Genomic DNA, 18,941 nt, shown 5'->3' on the forward strand with positions numbered 1-18,941 from the left:
TCACCTAATTAGTTAACCTCATTCAAGATCTTTATACATTGTAAATACTTATATAGCTATGTAAATTTTAATTACTTATGAAATAACACATATATATATTTCCCAATGCATGTACTTTTACTCATTAATCAATATTTTTTAATATTTTTATCAAGCTTCCCCATATATGTATCTGTAGAATATTGAGAATTAATTTGTAAGTTTCTCTAATGACAAATAACTATTGACACATACATATATATACCAATTGAAGTGTAGATATTTAGGTATGAAATATTCTCCCAGCCTTCTTGTTATGAAAAAAAAGGTCCATATGCATTTACATGTATTATTAAAAGTACGTGTTCTGGCAAGTGGAGAAGATGGACTGGCTTCATGATTAACTCGATCGAGCTTATTGTAATTGAGGCGCATCAACAAGAACGACTTAAACCTTCTGGTCAACTCTTGCCACTTGCCACTTATACCCTCAGCTTCTTCATTTCACCATCATATATGTGTATATATATATATGTATAAACTAGCGTACATGATCAACGCCATCGAGCTTCTTGTAATTGAGGCGCGCCAACAAGGACGATTAATTGAAAAGTCTGAGTCAACTCTTGCCATTTGCCAATTTATATTCATACCCTCTTTTCATTTCGTCAATATATATATATATATATATATATGCATATGGTAGTGTACTTCAATTGCCTGTATAGCATACATTGAACCTTTTCTTAACACAGTTAAAAAGCTTCCATGTCGATCACTGGAATTCAGGGCATGCCTGTTGAAGTCACTGGTAAGATCCTGATATATGTACATGATAATCACTGCTTCCTATTCTTCATTGATGTGTATATATATATATGCGAGATAGCTTATACTCGTCTCACGCTTATATAATTTCGTATTTGCAGTTGTGGCGTGTTACAATTTGGAGGATAAAGAGTGGATATCAAGACAAGATCCATATGTCTCCGTTGAATATGGAAGGGCCAAATATCGAACCAAAACCTGCACTGGTACATTTTATATTATCAATCTATATATGTATATGTATATAAGATCAGTTGGGTTTGGCTTCAAACATCCAATGAATATTAATTCTACGATAATCATTGCCAACTTAAATTCTTTTGAACTTTCAGACGGTGGCAAGAACCCTACTTTTCAAGAGAAGTTCATTTTCACTCTCATTGAAGGCCTCCGGGAACTCAATATTGTAGTTTGGAATAGCCACACTCTCACTGCGGATGAACATATTGGCACCGGAAGGTAAAAAATTAAAAAAAACCACGTCTTATTAAATTTAACTTTTTTGATAATAGTTAATTTTTACAATATTAAAATCAAATATTTAATGTTTGAATCCTAATTCTCTCTTTGGTTAACTTTTAATTCTGAACTGAGCCATTATTTTAGTTAAAATTTAATTTTTTTTGAGATATGGAGAATATTAATTTGATTCACATTTTTTATTTTAGGGTTCCGCTACATAAAGTACTGTCTCAAGGTTATGATGATTCTTCTTGGCCTCTTCAGAGTAAAAGTGGCAGGTTAAGTTACATAATGGCTTAATTTTTATGAAAATTTAAGATTAATTATATATTCAAATATGTTATTGTATTAGACGTTATTGCTCATGCATATTGTTTCCAATTAATTGCAGGCATTCAGGAGAAGTTCGTGTTATTATACACTATGCATATGCTAATGTAATTCCTTAATCGTTTTTTTTCTTAATTTGCTCTTAACAATTTATAATTCTTATTCTCTTACTTAATATTTATTTTTGTAATACTTTATAATTATTCAGTATTAATGAAAAATTACAGCAAGGCAACACAAAATTAGCTCCGTCAGCGCCCAAGACAACTGCTCAGCCTTATGGTTCATATCCACAAGTGCCACCAGCTCCTTATCCTACAGCTACAGCGCCCTACGCTCCTCCCAATCCAACAACGTATCCACCTTCCCCATATCCGCCGGCCGGATATCCTCAACCACAGTTTTCTCCACTTCCTCCAGCCGTCTATCCTCCGCAACCATACCCGCCTGTTTCTCAACCCTCACCTTACTACTATCCTCCAGGTATATACGTATATATTCTAGTCTTTTCTCCCTACTTCTCCAACGGAGACACTATAAATGAAATTTCATAGCTTCCATAAATTCTCTATTACTGATTATTACGAGTTCATGTAAAGGATCTGAAATGATTATTTGTGTGCGCAGGTGGTCCGAGTGGAACATACGCGGCGCCACCAGCTGGGGTCTGGCCACCGCCACCTTACTGAACTACTCATTCGTTGCACGGATGAAGAATGAATTGATTCATTGCAATACAGCACTTATTCTTCATGCTGAACAAAAGTTTTAATTTGGGAGTTTTATCTTTCATATCTGGTTAAGATTTTATTAATTTCTTTGGCTCTATAATTGTATTTATATATACTTTCAGATTTAAAGTTGTCATTATTGGATGTTTTTTTATAAACTGCTAATTAATAATAAGTTGGTAAATTATTTTTCCATAAGCCTATGTTACTAGTTATATTATATTTATTGTAAGTAGAATTAAGCACACACACACACACACAGAGTAAATGATGTTTGACATGGTGGCACTGAGAGTGCCAATAAAAAATAATTTATTGAAGCTTCACGTTTTCCATTAAATTGATTTAAGTGATTAAAATGTACATCTTTGGATTAGTCTTGTAATTATTAAATCATATATACATCTGTGCAGTTAATAATTTCACCTTCACCGGTTGTTGATTATAACTTTTTTCTTTTTTTTTAAAAAAAAATTTTTTTACACATTTTTTCCTTTTAAAAATTTCTTCTTTTAATTTCTCTTCTTATTTTACTTATCAATCATAGTTAATTGGGTCCTTCAACAAAATAATAGTAATGATAATTCAAGTGCCAATATATACTACATGAATTTTATTTACAAGAATTTTAAACCATCAAATTTTTTGTGCCCTGAATTCAAGTGCCAATATAAACTATAAAAATTTTAAACGATCAAATTTTTTGTTTATTGTTAATTTAAAAGCTCTTAAAAAATTAAAATTTGTTGTCTAAAAAACTAATTATCTTATAATTTATAATTAAGGTTCATCGCATCCTCAAAATCTTTCCTAAATTATATTGAATTAATTATTTCAATATCGAAGATTGAATAAAAAAAAATTATTATAATTTTGAACAAGTGGATAGAATTTTTTGAAGTGCTGAAAATATTTCTCCTGACTAAGATCTTATCAATTATTTAGTTTACATAACCTCTTGATTGTAATTAGAAACACAAAAGTTAATTTAGTAATACCATTACATATACGTTGGTAAATATTTTATTATTTCATTTATATATTGGCTGAATTATGATTACTTTCACATCTTCTTCTTATGATGGTATAAGTTTGTGTTTTTCTTTTTTTTTTTAACAGATTATATTATCATTATTATTCATACGGACCATTTAATTATAATTTTTATTAAAAAAATATGTTTTGAACTCTTTTTACCATAGAATGACAAAAAAACAAGGATTAAGGCTCATAATCTTATAAATCATATTATTGAACCTTAATGTTGTAGTTGTTTTAGTATTATCATAATTTCAACTCAATTAAGTTTTTTAAAAATATCAATATTAATATGTTCATTTTTTTTATAAAAAATTATGAATTTTTTAATTACTGTTATATCGTATTCTTATGTATTTTTATTATATTATAATTATTATCCATATATAACACATAATTGATAAATATATAATTTTTTTTATAAGAGAATTAAAGAAATATTTTTAAACAAATAATTAAAATTTAATTTTGTTATTGCTTTTAAAGTTATTGCATCAATTAAAGAAGTTATATCCATTCATTTGAAAACTCATATCAAAGGGCACGATTGTATAGTTACAGAATTCAAAAAACTCAAAAGGAAATGTAAATTAAATATATATATATATATATATTTCAATTAGCCAATGATTATTAATAAATAAATAAATAATTTACTTAATCTAAAACATCAAAAATTAGAACTTGAAATTTCTAACGCAATCTTCTTAAGATAATTGCCTGCACCAAGCAAGGTATAGAAAAAGTGTGTATATTTATATTTCTCCTAATAATTAATTTTCCTTGAAAAGTCAAGTGTAATAAATATTGCTTTCAGCAGCGCTTTGATATTTAGCACAGCACATTGGATTGTGGAATTCCAGAGAGACAGATAACAATGGAGTCTTTAGGGATTGATTTGAGTTGCGCAATCGGACCTCTGCGAGACGGTGCATTTCCGGACAAAGAATGTTTGCTCCCGCTCATCTCAAAGCTCCTTGGCTACTGCATCGTCGCCGCCTCCACAACTGTTAAGCTCCCTCAGGTACTGTTTACGGGAAACCAAACCCTTAATCTGCCGTCTGTTTTTTTTTTTTTCATTTTTAATCAAGTTCTTGGTGATCTGCCTACTGTTACGAGCAAAAACATGTTAGATCTCGCTTGGTAATCTGGAGATTTCGGTGTAATTTTTGTTTGATTATATTGAAATGGAAAAGGACTACGATTCCTCGTGAGTACAATGTTCTTAGCTGATTATAGGCCAAATTTTCTTGCCTTGAATTCGTTTGGAGATGACATTGCAACTAGATCATGCAATGGAGCGTGATTAGCATTTTCCTGCATAATTTTCTGGGATTTTGACTTCAGAAAAGTGCTTCTTGCTTGGTAGCTATTTGAAAAATGTTCCAGGCACTACCAAACGAGGAGCCGATTTAAAATTTCTGGCGGAGACTTAGGGACATCTCTGTTTTCGTTTGCACAAGTTGAATTATTCTCTTGCTACGCCTGATTAATTTTTCTTCATGACTTCACTTTGTTTAGGATTAGAAAAGTTTGGTCGAGGGTTTTGATGGAATCTGTTTTATAGGACTTTCACTCTGTTATGCTGAGTATTTTTAATATATAATTGCAGATATTAAAAATTTTGAAGCATAGAAGTGTAAGAGGGCTAAGTTTAGTTGCCTTTGAGCTTGAAGTGGTTGGTTATACTATTGCTCTGGCCTATTGTCTTCACAAAGGACTACCCTTTTCAGCTTATGGGGAAATGGCGTTTCTTTTGATCCAAGGTAAGTTTGAAGACTTATCATAATATTATCAAAGTAAAAATACAGGGGAGGTCCTTGAATTGGGATATATTGAGGAAAAGTAACGTGAAAGAGACAAAACAAAGGAAGAAGAAGAGAAAAATGAAGTTTTGATACTTAGTTGTTATATAACTTACTGATTAAAAATTGAATTAATAAAAACTACGTAGAGGTGCCTTTTATAGAGGCTTACATCAGAACTTATCCAACATATATCTCGGACTATTTATTATCTGCTTCTAGTTTAAATAGTGGAAACAAACTCTATCTTACCACTATACTCAGTCAAACAAATCTAAACAAAGTTAAGGTCAAATTTTGAATCATTCTTCAACACTGCCCCTTGATTCAAAGCTGCGGATGCCAAACAATCTTCTAAAGTAGCAGAATTTTTCTTTGAGTAAAGATTTTGTCAGCATATCAGCTAGTTGTTCTTCGGTACTGCAGTACTTCAATGATATCTCCTCCTTTTCTACTAAATCATGAATAAAATGATAGCGAATATCAATATGCTTTGTTCTGCTATGGAATGTTGGATTCTTTGTCATGGAGATAGTTGCCTTGTTGTCACAACATATCTCTGTTACTCCCTTATGCTTTTGTTGAAGATCTGCTAATACTCTTCTCAGCCAAATAGCTTGACAAGCTGCTGAAGTTGCTGCAATATACTCAGCTTCTGAAGTTGACAATGCAATTGTAGCTTGTTTTCTTGAACTCCAAGCGATCACCCCTGATCCTAGAGTGAAAAGATTAGCTGAAATACTCCGTCTATCATCCAACGAACTTGCCCAATCACTATTCGTATGCCCACACAATCTGAAATTAGAAACTTTAGAATACCACATGCTATATTCTAAGGTTCCTGCAATATATCGCAAGACCCTTTTTGCTGCTCCATAATGAACCTTTGAAAGTTGTTGCATAAATATGGAAATAACACTAGTAGGAAATACAATATCGGGTCTAGTGTGAGTTAGATAAATTAAACCTCCAACCAAGCTTCTAAATCTCCTAACTTCTGCCCTCTCTTCCCCATCTTCTTGCTGCAACTTTTCATTGATATTCATAGGTGTAGCTGCAGGCTTGCAATTAAGCATGCCAAATTTGTTGAGAAGATCCTTGGCATATTTCCTTTGTGAAATAAAAATACCATCTTCAGCTTGATAGACTTCAAGACCCAGGAAATAATGTTATAAACCCATATCTGAGATTTAAACTCATCAACAAGTAAAGTAGAAGAACTAGTATAAATGATGTCATCACGTAAAGACAGAAATGATGAAATCATTTTTTCCTTCCTTTTTCACATATAAAGTGAGTTCATTTTCACTTCTCATGTATCCCTTCTTCTGAAAATATCCATCAATCTTGCCATACCATGCTCGAGGGGCTTGCTTCAATCCATACAATGCATTTTTCAGTTTGTACACCTTTGTCTCACTGCCCTCCTTTATGAAACCTTCTGGTTGTACTACATAGACCTCCTCTTGCAAATCTCCATTTAAGAATGCTGACTTGACATCAAATTGATAAACAGGTCATTGCAATTGTGCAGCTAATGCTAAAACAAGCCTCACTGTTGCAAACCGTGCTACCGGAGAGAGAGTTTCTTCTAAATCTACACCATATTGTTGTGCATAACCTTTTGCCACAAGACGAGTTTTGTGCTTTTGTATGATTCCATCTGCGGCAAATTTTGTCTTGAACACCCACTTTAAGCCAATTGCTTTTTTGCCTTCCGGTAAGTCGACCATCTCCCATGGTCTATTTTTTTCTATTGTTGTTATTTCTTCCACCGTTGCTTTCTACCATTCTTCTTTTTCAGTTGCTTAAACGACAAGAGCAAACTGACAAGAAGTAAAAAAGTCATCAGCATATTTAAGATTTGGCTTTCTAACACTTGTTGATCTTCTTAATGGAATTGGTACTGCAGAAGACTCTTCAAGAGTTGTTGATGCTGTTGCATTGCTAGCTTGTGGATTTGTAGGAGTTGACTCTTGTCTTTAATCTGAAGGAACTTCAATGGGCATAGGAATCTCCTGTTGTATATGCTCTTAACTCCAATCCTAGCTCACATTTTCATCAAATATTACATCCCTTCTAATCAAAATCTTGTCACTAAGGGGGTTATACAATCTATATGCCTTGGATTGAGTATAATAACCAATAAAAATGCATTTTTCTGATTTTTCATCAAGCTTCTGACGAGCTTGAGAATTTATTAAAGCATAAGTAACACATCCAAACACTGGTAAAAAACTTACATTTGGTCTCCTTCTATACTAAGCTTCATATGGAGTTTGATTCAAGACAGCCCTTGTTGGTGAGGGATTCAATACATAGACGAATGTTGCTACAGCTTCTGCCCAAAATTGGTTTGAAAGTCGCATTGCTTGCAACATACTTCTAGCCATTTCTACAACAGTTCGATTCTTCCGCTTAGCGACACCATTTTGCTCTAGAGTATAAGGAGTTGTTAACTCCCTACGGATGCCATTTTCTTTGCAAAACTGATTAAATTTCTTGGACACAAATTCTCCTCCCCTATATGTGCGAAGAGCCTTGATACGACAATCACTTTGATTTTCCATTATAGCTTTAAATTTCTAGAACTTCTCAAAAGTTTCTGACTTGTTTTCCAGAAAATATATCCAACTCATGCGGCTACAGTGATCAGTAAATAGCAAGAAGTAACGACTTCCACCTAAGGACTTAGTTTGCATTGGCCCACACAAATCAGCATGTACCAATTCTAGACATTTGGTAGCTCTCCAGGATTTTCCTACAGGAAATGACTTCTTGATTTGCTTGCCGTAGACACACCCTTCACATAAATCAATAGAGCCAATTTTTGGTAGTCCAACTTTTGTCATTTAGTAATTTCAGGCCTTTGATTTTTAGATGCCCATACCTCAAATGCCCCAACTTCGAGTCATCCTTTGTGCTTGCAGCGAGAGCGAAATTCTTTATGTCAGAAACATCCAATGGAAACATCTTGTTCGGAGTCATGTCGACGTGAGTCTTTTTGCCTGATTTATTATTTGTAATGACACATGCATCGTCATCAAACAAAACTGAATATCCACCAGCCATTAGTTGTCTAACGCTCAACAGATTGTATCCTAAATCAGGAACAAATTGAACATTTCACAGCATTTTTACCTGTCCATAGCTAGTGTCAACTCCCGCCGTGCCTTTTCTTCAACTTGCATCTCTCTTTTGTTGCCAAGCTACACTTTTATCTTTTTGTCTCATTTAGCTCCTGAAATAGAGATTTGGTGCCTGTCATATGGTTCGAACAGCCACTGTCTACAAACCAGAAATTACTTGATTTATGATCAGTATCAATACAGGCCATAAAAAGCTTGTTCTCTTCTTCATTTTCTGCTGCGAAGTTCATCTTCTGATCTCTGTACCAACAATCTGCTTTGATACGTCCATATCTTTTGCAATGATAACACTAAATGTCATTTTTCATGTTACCTTGCTCATTGAACTGCCTTTGCCCGTCATTCCTTCCTCTGCCTCTGCCATGGCTGTGACCTCGACCACCGCGAGATCCTCCTCTTCCTCGACCTTTACTTGATGCACTATCATTTTCTCCTTATTTGTTGGCTGTCTCTTTCACATGGAATTCCTTCTCTTCGTTTTTTCTACTGATCGATTGATTCTTACCTCATGAGCTTGAAGAGATCCCATCAGTTCATCAACAGAAAGAACTGATAAATCCTTAGCTTCTTTCATAGCTGTTACCACATGGTCAAATTTTGGCGTCAAGCTTTTCAAAACTTTTGCAACAATCTTTTTGTTCGAAATCTGCTCGCCTTAGGATCGCATTTGACCAACTATTGCCATTGTTCGTGACAAGAAGTCAGCAATCAATTCACTATTTTTCATCATCAAGGTTTCAAAGTTACGTCTTAATGACTGCAATCTTACCACAATGACCTTTGAATCGCCTTGAAATTCCATCTGCAAAATTGACCATGCTTCTTTTGATGTGGTTGCTGCTGCAATCCGTGAGGATATAGTCTCATGGACTGCTTGTTGTAAGATAAACAATGCCTTGGCATCTCTCTTTCTGGTTTCTTTCAGTCTCACCCCTTCTTTTTCATTGGGTTCAAATATTTCAATAAATCCATATTTCACCAGATCCCATAGCTCTTGCGATCTGAGCAACGTCTTAATTTTGATACTCCACCACTCATATTTCTCACCATTGAAAATGGGTAGGAGTGGTTGAGAAGAAGAGAACCCAGCTGCTGCCATTCTCATATAACTCTAGTACACTTACTAACCCAAAGACCAATAAAGCTCTGATACCAAATTTGTTGAGGAAAAACAACGTGAAAGAGACAAAACAAAGGAAGAAGAAGAGAAAAATGAAGTTTTGATGCTTAGTTGTTATATAACTTACTGATTAAAAATTGAATTTATAAAGACTACGTAGAGGTGCCTTTCATATAGGCTTACATCAGAACTTATCCAACATATATCTCGAACTATTTATTATCTGCTTCTAGCTTGAATAGTGTAAATAAACTCTATCTTACCACTATACTCGGTCAAACAAATCTAAACAAAGACAAGGTCAAATTTTAAATCATTCTTCAACAGGATAAGGAGTCTGTTTTGATGGCAACAGAGAAATGTTACAGTCATGGTTTAAATGTAATAGTTCTTTGTTAATGAACTTATTTGCATTTGGGTTGTTAAGTCTTTTCTGAAAACTGGTCAACAAAATCCAGTATGAAACTAAACTTTGCGTGCGGAGACCTTTTATGAAATCATGTTCACTCAAAATTGGGGATCATTCAATCTTCTAGGATGGTGGAGTTTATAGTACATTCTGAAATTGCTGACATTACATCTGTTTATATATCTAATTCCTTCTTCTTTCTGCTTGCTTGTTGCAGCAATAATTTTAGTTGCTATAATCTATTATTTTTCACAACCGGTGCATACCACAACATGGATCAGGGCTTTACTGTATCCTGCTTCCTTTCCAAGTTACTTTTAGCTTCGATCTTCTTTTGCATCCTGGTGAAGTAACAACACTCTACATCTTTCCTTAATATGATGGTATGTTAGATATTGCGCACTGGCACCAAGTGTATTAGCTGGCAGGATTGATCCCCTCCTCTTTGAAGCTCTATACGTGAGTACTTACTGTACCAATGAATCTGCCCAAAGCTAATAATATATAGTCTTGTGTCTTCTCTCATATGTTTCTGTTGAAAATTCCATTTTCTTCTTTGCAATCGTTAGTTTCAGTAGCTTTGCACTTGCCTAATATGGAAATCATATGTTGCAGGCATCCCAGCATGCAATATTTTTCTTTGCCAGGGTACCACAGATATGGAAGAACTTTAAGGTATGAGATTCGAATGTTTTAGTTCTGAGTCCAAAGAGTGCAGAGACTATCACTGAACAGTTATATTGGCTTTAAATTAACTCTGTGATATTGCAACTAACACAAAGTGAAAATTGTTTATTACTACTTTCTTTCTGTGAATGCCAACTATCAATTTGCTTCCATATCTTTTGTTTATAGCAATATGTATTTGCATCTTTAAGCATTATGTGATGATTAAGTAGATGGTGCTCTAAGAACCACATAAGAATCCAGTATTTCATAAAGTGATTGTATTTGTGACTGTAATTGAGGTTTACAAAACTATACAACTGAATACATTCAGATAAAGGTAGGTGCTTTAACAACTTTTCACATTCTTAACTACAGATTAGTGCATACATGTATGTTTGTGCATGTTTGTATGTATGCTTAAGGTTGCATCAATATCTCTGTTTACCATGAGGAGAAGTAAACATTTCTATGATTTTTCTCACTGAATAATAAAATCATGAAATATGAATCCCTTCCGCTCATATTTTGTCGTTTTCATGTTTCTCGAGACAAATTTTTCTTTATTGCCTGTTATTGATGAATTCTTCTGAGCAGAACAAGAGTACTGGGGAACTCAGCTTCTTAACATGCTTCATGAATTTTGGTGGTTCCATGGGTGAGTTCACAAAGAATTCAGACTAATTTTAGTTGCTGTTAGGGGTGAGCATGGGGCCATTGGGAGTTTAGTTGTCACTTCGTCAAAGAATAGAGATCTTTACCCCTCTAATTTTCCCTATTTTGCAGTGAGAGTTTTTACCAGCATCCAGGAAAATGCTCCATTAACTGGTATCCTTGTCTATATTTCATATATGTCTATATGTAAACATATCTAGTAGTTGAAAATATTTAGAAAACAAAGAAATTGGTCTGGAAAGTAATAGTTGAAATATGTTAGTATGAGTTTGAAAGAACAAAAAGTTATTTTTATCCATACTTGAATACAGTACAAAAACATCCTGCCATATAAAATTTTTTATGCAAGAACATATATGAATTTAGAAAATTAAATTACAAAATATTTTCTTGTAAATAGAGCCAAAAATTCCCGTTGTTTTCATTTTGAAGATACATTTAGATACTTTTAAAACCTTCACTTGATTTTTTCAATAACATGTTTTGGCTTCTTATTTTCTCACTTAGTCTCTTGTATTCTCATTGAATAAAGAGAAACTATTTCCCCATGTTTTATTCGCCCTTCTTGTTAGTTGCAATTTACTACTTTTTCCTTTGAAAACCCAACCTAGCTTTTTTACACCTAGAAAAAAAAATGATGATCTATTTGGCTGTTTATAGGTGTTTCCATGAAATCCATGTGGATATGATCTTAAGCACCATATCAACCTAATATTGTATCAGCCTTTTCAACATAGAACTAATGTCCATTTTTATGCTAATATTCTCTCCATTAACCGTTGTCTATTTATCATATACGCATATCCAAGTTCTGTTTAGCATTTTTCTTAACCTTGTCTAAGTTACAATGGGCTCTGCACTTGGCGTCCTGACAAATGGGACCATCCTGAGTCAGATTATCGCATACCAGAAATCTAGTGTCCAGAAAGAGAAGAAAGTGGAGTGAAGGGTATGACCAGTGTATTGTTTATTCAGATTGTTTTCAAGGTTCACCCAGTTGGCCAAGCCAGTCCATCTTTTAATCTTTTCTTACTGATACTTACTCAAAGCTTCTAGTTATGCTGATTCAAATTTGGAGGATTTTGCAAGTACTTTGGTTTGTTAACATTCACGCATAAAATGAAAGGTGATACACAATATATCTCAAACACTCTTGGATTAGGTAGAATTTAATGAAGAATGGATTAGATTTATTTTTTATGTACTTTTTCTTATGGTGTGCTTGTTATGAGTTCTATAATTTTGCCTGTTGACTATAGATGTATCTTTTTTGGGTTGGTCAACCAACAGGTTGGTACTACATATCTTCAACATTATGCCTAAAATAATGATTAATGGTATAGGAAAAGGGAACAAAAAGATGTGCTTGCACTAATCTTATTTATTTATTTTCCTGCTGGGGTTCAATCTTTGGAATGGCTTGTTAAATCAATAGGAGAATGGTGGGTCGAGTGTAACAGTGTTCGTAATTTAGTTCTGCGTTGAGTGTAACTGAAATGTAATAGAAACAACTGGTTTTTCTTTATACTTCCTCATTCCTACCGTGTCGGCTTTAAACAGTTGATTGGATTTGTACATTTTCATTTTGTTTCGGTGTTCATCTAAAAATTTTATGGTTTATGGAAGATACAAATTTATTTAATACCTTTTATCTTATTTTTAATATTATTATACGTTAATTTTAAATTAAAATATTTTTAATGTACATGCAAGACTGGGCTAGATAGAACTGAGCCAGAATAATTTCCTTTTCTTTTTTCCGACGGATTCTTTCTATTATAGTTGTCCTAAATCCGAAATATTTACATGTTTCTCTTCGGTTGAATCCGAGTCGGACCCAATACTACTCCAATGAGAGAGAAATATTTATAAAATAGTGAAAACATAAAATATGGTCAGTTATAGGATAACAACAGTTTGACTTCCGTGGTTTCAAAAAAATAAAAACACTTTTGACTTATTATGAGAGAGATTATTTTCATAGCACTACCGCCACTAATTTTATCTGAGGATACCAAGGTGAGCAACGTACCAATCCGTGGAGGGAGATGTGTGTGTAGTGCCTAAACTAGAGGCCTAAAATTGCCTGAATACCATCCAAATTGGGTTAAACTTTTTAGACCACTAAAAACAATAAATCATAACATTACAACTTTGAAGGAAGCACCGCCACAAGATTTCTTAGCCGTCTTTTGAACCAAATTGAGACAAATTTTAGGCTTCTTCACGAGAATATTCTTTGCTTCTTTGAATCTATGCTCTTGAAACCCTCTTAATTAAATTATAAGTTCAGTTCAGAATCCAATTCTTTTGGAATAAGACTCAAAAAAAATTAATATAATAACAGGAAAACTATTATCAAAATATCTGCTCGATAAGAAATAGACCAAAAAAAAAAAATAGATGCTCATAACAAGTCTACTATACATCCATTAAGAGGTCTCCATCAATAACATCAGCACGCAATAAGTTGCTTTGGGTCACCCATTTCGCATTTCTAGAAAGAGTAGACTTTCCGCAGTGGAAGACCTTGCTATGAGGGAAAGACCTTAATTGGACAAAGATATTAAGGAATCCAAGTTATACTTCCTTCAGTACACAATTCAGATTTTTCTAAAAAAATAAAAATAGGACATCCTACAAATGATACGTTAGATTAATATTCTTCTGCAAGCACATTGTGGATAGCAGCACTTTCGTTAATGGTCTCCACCGACTCTTGCTTTTTCTTTATTCTCTAGAGCTATTATATCTCTTAATCCAAATTAATATTGCGATCGAATTAGATAGCCTCTTGTCGTACCGGTTGGAAAGAAAGAAAGGATAAATAATATATATACTCCTGAAGAATTACCAACTAATGATCTCCAAGCATTATGCTAGTAACGGGATGGTCGAAGAGCACCTAATAATCTCTCCCTCTTCAGCTGTATTTTAAGCTCCAACTGTTTTTGACAAAATAGCATCGGATTCTTGTCAGCCTTAGTCAACAAAGATAAAGGAAGAAATACTATTTTGCACCCTGATACTAAATTGCACTCCAGTTTTAAGAAGACTACTGCATGTTTTGCACTCAAATTCCTAAAGAGATTTAAAACACACACAGCAGACACTTGAACATTGAAAATTGAAAGAGGCATCCTACTTTTTATGTTTCCCATCAAAATATCTCTCAAGAATTGCTTATAATAAAAAAAGAACAGGAGATTACTCGATGGTTGACATGAGGCAGCGCCAACACTTCTTTGCACCGCAGAACTCCAACAGCAAGCAAACTAGTCTAGGCCACAAATTCCATATAATCTTTGTAGGGTGCCGAAAATGACATCCTATCAATCACAGAAAACTGAATCCAGGAATACATAGAGGGGAATATCAAAAATAAGAGCTTTCTTAGAAACCAAGTGATAAATGATAATTTCTATTAATATGTAACAGCTTTATTTGCCTAATGGTTTATTGTAGCCAGGAATTAGGTGACTATAAGAACACTGCAATCGCAGCACACAAAAAGGGTCAAAATATTATTCCAAAAGGATAACCATTAAACAGATCATGATAATTTAAATCTTTTCCTAATCTGAAGTTTCAAATCTAGCTCAGCAAGTTACGTATCTGAAGTTAAACAAAAATATATACCGAATCAGCCATTGCCTTGGCCAACAAAATCAATCACATAAATGCAACAACAATTACAGAGAAAAGCATCAGTATAATGCTGCAACTTGCTGTATACATAATTCAGATCATGGAATACAGAAAATCATTAGAACATGCCATGTAAACAACAACTAAAGTATCATACTTAAAGTAAAAAAGCCTAATAAAGTATAACTAAGAGATACAGATTAACATACTGAGCTTTCAGTTAAGCTTGATGGCTCCGACCAACCACCTGATAGGAATTACCACCCCTGTAAATCCACTTGAAATTCTTCTGAGAGCAGCCCCAAGAGTTACCACTGAGTACAGCCCTTCAAGTTGGTCAACTCAAATTTAATTATGAAATTAGTAGATCCATCATCTCTATTTCCGGAGAAAAAGAAAAAAAAGATTCACCATACCCTTGCAGAAGCAGAAGCAGAATGCATACACGTTAAAAGGCACAAAATTAAAGTGCTACCAAGAGCACCCACAGCTGATAAAAAAGGATCAGATTGTCCCACAACTTATCTGACCCTGCTTCACTTATTATTAGAGTGGGATGCTGAATACAGCCTCTTGCAGACACATACTAGAAGACTGACCAGTAATATTATAGTCTTGAGCAAAAAATTGCACGGAGAGATAGACAATCAAGTTCAATTTTTTGTTTAGAAACCAGAACTTTTATGACTGTGCATATGAAACCCCAAGAAACAACATCAGACTCGTTCCGCGACTTTCAAACAAACAGTATACTGAAGATGAAAATGTGAAAGTGAAAAGGTGCCTAAGTAGGTACGGAAATTGCTTGTCATTTTAGCCAACAAAAATCCAGGCTAACCCTGTGAAAGATCTAATAGCAGCTGAGAATACACCCCGAACTCCAATATCTGACTCATGTTACAAACAAATTTTATTTTCTCAAATGCATTGGATAGCAGTTTTTCTGCAGTTCCTCCCATTTAAATGATGATTAAATAACTTTGTTTTCCTAGATCACATATCGATCAGACTTCCCTTTCTTTGAATAAATAGTAAGACAGCAGGAAGTTTTAAGCTAAAAACAATCATCAGCATAATCTAATCTACACAGATAAGTTATATAACCACTGAACATGAGTAAACTAAATTTATCTCTATAACAAGCCAATTGATACAGGTAAATACTTCAACAATAAGATACAAGATATCCTGCATCATTGACTAATCATTCCTTCGTTAATTTTTCTACAGAAGACCTTCCTTTTAATACTTAAACAAACTAACCTTCAAAGAATATATATTCAGGACAAAATTCAGATTACACATTTTCAAACATATCTTACACGCTAACAGAGTACTTCACTGGTATGGCATTACAATGCCTTCTACTACAATGTCATCTCACACAGTTCAGGGTTAAAATCATCAGAACTGATAATGCACGAATTTAAACTAGATATTAGTGTTTTTCACTCTGTCAAAAGGCAATATTTGAAAATAAAGAAACAACACTTAAAGAGTGGGAATTATCAAAAAGCAGAGAGATATTATCACTTTAGACAGGGATGATTCAGTTAAAAAAAAAAAGTAAACAACACACAGAACATCAAATTAAATACACAAACGAGAGAATCAGATACTACATCACAAAACAATTTAGCGATTTTGACCAAGAGCGCCCTTCCTCCTTTTGTGGGGCAACATTCTCAGTTCCGTATCTAATTACTTCCGGAACTGCTTTTACCACTTGACCACCTTCTCAAGGTGCAGGCCACTAAACTTCTCCCGCTAAAAAGCCCTAATCTTGCCTTGAAAGAGGCTGATCGACCCGAACTGCTGGAGGCAATACTAGGAGCAGCAATTTGGCTGGGCACAGGAGGGAATTCAATCCCATTCTCTTGTACCCCACCATCACTGGTACTTGCATCTTGATGTTCAGGCTCCACAGTGTCTAAATTCACCGCAAGGGAAACCCTGCTGGATCTTAACCATTCTGCACCTTCGCAAGTAACTCCTCTACATTTTTTTACCTTTACTTTCACCAAATTCGGGCACCCAGTAGCAAGAGCTTCCATTCCGTGATCCGAGACTGGGCAATTCTTGATGCAGAGCTTCTTCAACGCTATACATTTTGCAGCAATGCAAGAAATCTCGGGGTCACCAACTGTATCACTTCCGCACAATGCCAACCGTTCTAGATTTTGGCAATTTGAAGCCAACATTTCCAAGCTTGACTTTGTCGGGTTCACGCCAATAAGAACCAATTCTTGCAAATTTGGGCAGTGTTTTGCGACTGCAACCAATCCTTCGTCGCCTATCCGGTTTGTCTTCCATCCATCAATATGAAGCTTCCTCAACAGCTTGCAGCGCTCCGCCACTGACGCGAGCCCGGCATTGGTGCACTCGAGGGTCTTGACTAGGTGTAGAATCTCCAGATCCAAACAGTTAGAAATGGCAGCAAGACCAAAATCACTTACCGGTACCCTCTCGAGATGGATCTCGACCATACCTGTAACGCGCTCCGCTACGGCTTGGAAAAGCTTATCCCAATCTCCGGAGCACCTAAAAAGCTTCAAGGTCCTGAGATTTTTTGCGCCAATGATAAGCGGGCCAAAACACTGTCCATTGTAGAGCTCCTTTAAGCAAATCGTCTTGAGAGAAGATGCAGCTGCACCTGGACCAATCGGCTCTGCCGCGGCTCCATCGGCAATGCCACGAAGCCGCTTCACCGACAGCTCTTCAAGTGCCGAGCAATTGTCAAGCACGGCGTTCATGCCTTTAGCCCCAAATGCGCACGATCCGCACGAAAGCTTCTTCAAGCCCCTGCAGTTCTTAGCGAAAGCTGCCATTCCTGCGTCGGTCAACTCGCGGCAGGCTCGCAGCTTAAGCCGAGTCAGGTTCCGGCAGCGGAGTGAAATGATAATAAGGGCGTCGTCGCCGATACTAACCGATCTACGATCACATTTCAAGGCCAGCTTGGTGACAGCGTCGAATCTAGAAAAGAGAGAAGGGATCATCGGAAGCAGATCTGGTTGGGCGTTAAGTGAGAGACGGTGACGGCTCTGTCCCTCGATCCTAAGCCACCTTCGACATACCAGAGAGCAGCGCTTCCGGTCACCGGAGCTAAGCGACTGAAAAATGCAAGCCAAGCAGTCGTCCGGTAGATCTCGCATGTAATCAGGTGGTCCGTCGGTTATTTCGCCGGAACTTTCGGATCCCTCTGCGTCCATCGGGGAGATTATAGCCGTTGATTTACTCTTGGATCGATGAGTGTCGCGGCTCGGGATTGCGGCCGTCGAAGCTGACTGGCCCATTCACGGAGCTTGAAAAGGAAAAACGAACGGCTAACCGATCGGCCGACCTCTGGGTAGCCTTATTATGCGTAACAAGCACCGTACAGCAGCTTCCGCCGAAGCTATGCAAAAGAAAATACGTGTTCCATAAACTCCGTTAAGCCTCGGGACTTCTCAGACTCGGACTTGAAATGGGATTTCATTTTGGCTTTTTTCTCGACTTTTGTTTCCTTTTTTAAATAATATATAATAATAAATAATAACCAGTCTTCTTCCACTTGGGAGAAAAATATGTTGAGAGAGCATTGTCACGTGCCTGTCATGAGCCCTACGTGGATCTCTATATCACTTCAACGTCTTTGATTGCGTATTTGCGTCCATGCCCTGCACAAAGTTTTTACCCATCCAATCAGAAGATGACACGTTGAAGGTCAGGAATCAAAGTAGACCAGATTGAATATATCACATGAACATGAACCACCCATGAGGATGGCCTCTTCTGATTATTGTTCCCTCTGACACCGTTGGAATTTGGGATGGACTTGTGGTGCTTATAAGTGAGGTCAATCTGAGTTTAATCTAAATCAATTTGGATAATTCGATTCGGACAAATTAAAAATATGTTAAATATTTAAAAATGCTAATCATTTATTAAATGTATATTTAAAGTTATAATATATTTAAAATTTGGTTAGGGGTACTTCTTAAATCTAAAAAAATTATTTGAAACTGTAATTTTCTCATGATTTAAAAAAGTTAATAGTTTAATAATGTGATATCATTTAAAAAAAAAAAAAAAAACTAAAATGGAAGGATGGGCCCAATCATT

The 18,941-nt window shown here is 35.3% G+C and overlaps 3 protein-coding genes across 3 annotated transcripts; 2 read left to right on the plus strand and 1 right to left on the minus strand.

The window, feature by feature from the left end:
* Positions 1 to 702: 702 nt before the first annotated feature.
* On the plus strand, positions 703 to 2,503 carry LOC110818830 (elicitor-responsive protein 3-like). The gene is made up of 7 exons (XM_022047824.2): positions 703 to 790; positions 909 to 1,013; positions 1,140 to 1,266; positions 1,476 to 1,547; positions 1,661 to 1,706; positions 1,827 to 2,082; positions 2,227 to 2,503. Exons 1-7 carry the CDS (start codon positions 748 to 750, stop codon positions 2,286 to 2,288), a joined length of 711 nt encoding a protein of 236 aa, XP_021903516.2. The 5' UTR covers positions 703 to 747; the 3' UTR covers positions 2,289 to 2,503.
* Positions 2,504 to 4,142: 1,639 nt separating this feature from the next.
* Positions 4,143 to 12,392, plus strand: LOC110818776 (Mannose-P-dolichol utilization defect 1 protein). The gene is made up of 8 exons (XM_022047764.1): positions 4,143 to 4,392; positions 4,981 to 5,134; positions 10,069 to 10,141; positions 10,244 to 10,310; positions 10,467 to 10,526; positions 11,115 to 11,175; positions 11,304 to 11,345; positions 12,035 to 12,392. Exons 1-8 carry the CDS (start codon positions 4,246 to 4,248, stop codon positions 12,136 to 12,138), a joined length of 708 nt encoding a protein of 235 aa, XP_021903456.1. The 5' UTR covers positions 4,143 to 4,245; the 3' UTR covers positions 12,139 to 12,392.
* A 3,953-nt stretch (positions 12,393 to 16,345) lies between these two features.
* Positions 16,346 to 18,339, minus strand: LOC110818768 (F-box protein At1g47056-like). Its single transcript, XM_022047749.2, has one exon. It carries the CDS (start codon positions 18,131 to 18,133, stop codon positions 16,538 to 16,540), a length of 1,596 nt encoding a protein of 531 aa, XP_021903441.1. The 5' UTR covers positions 18,134 to 18,339; the 3' UTR covers positions 16,346 to 16,537.
* Between the last annotated feature and the right edge of the window lie 602 nt (positions 18,340 to 18,941).

The sequence above is a fragment of the Carica papaya genome, chromosome 1 (assembly GCF_054855325.1).
Source record: "Carica papaya isolate Zhongbai chromosome 1, ASM5485532v1, whole genome shotgun sequence".
In the NCBI taxonomy this organism is placed as follows: Eukaryota; Viridiplantae; Streptophyta; class Magnoliopsida; order Brassicales; family Caricaceae; genus Carica; species Carica papaya.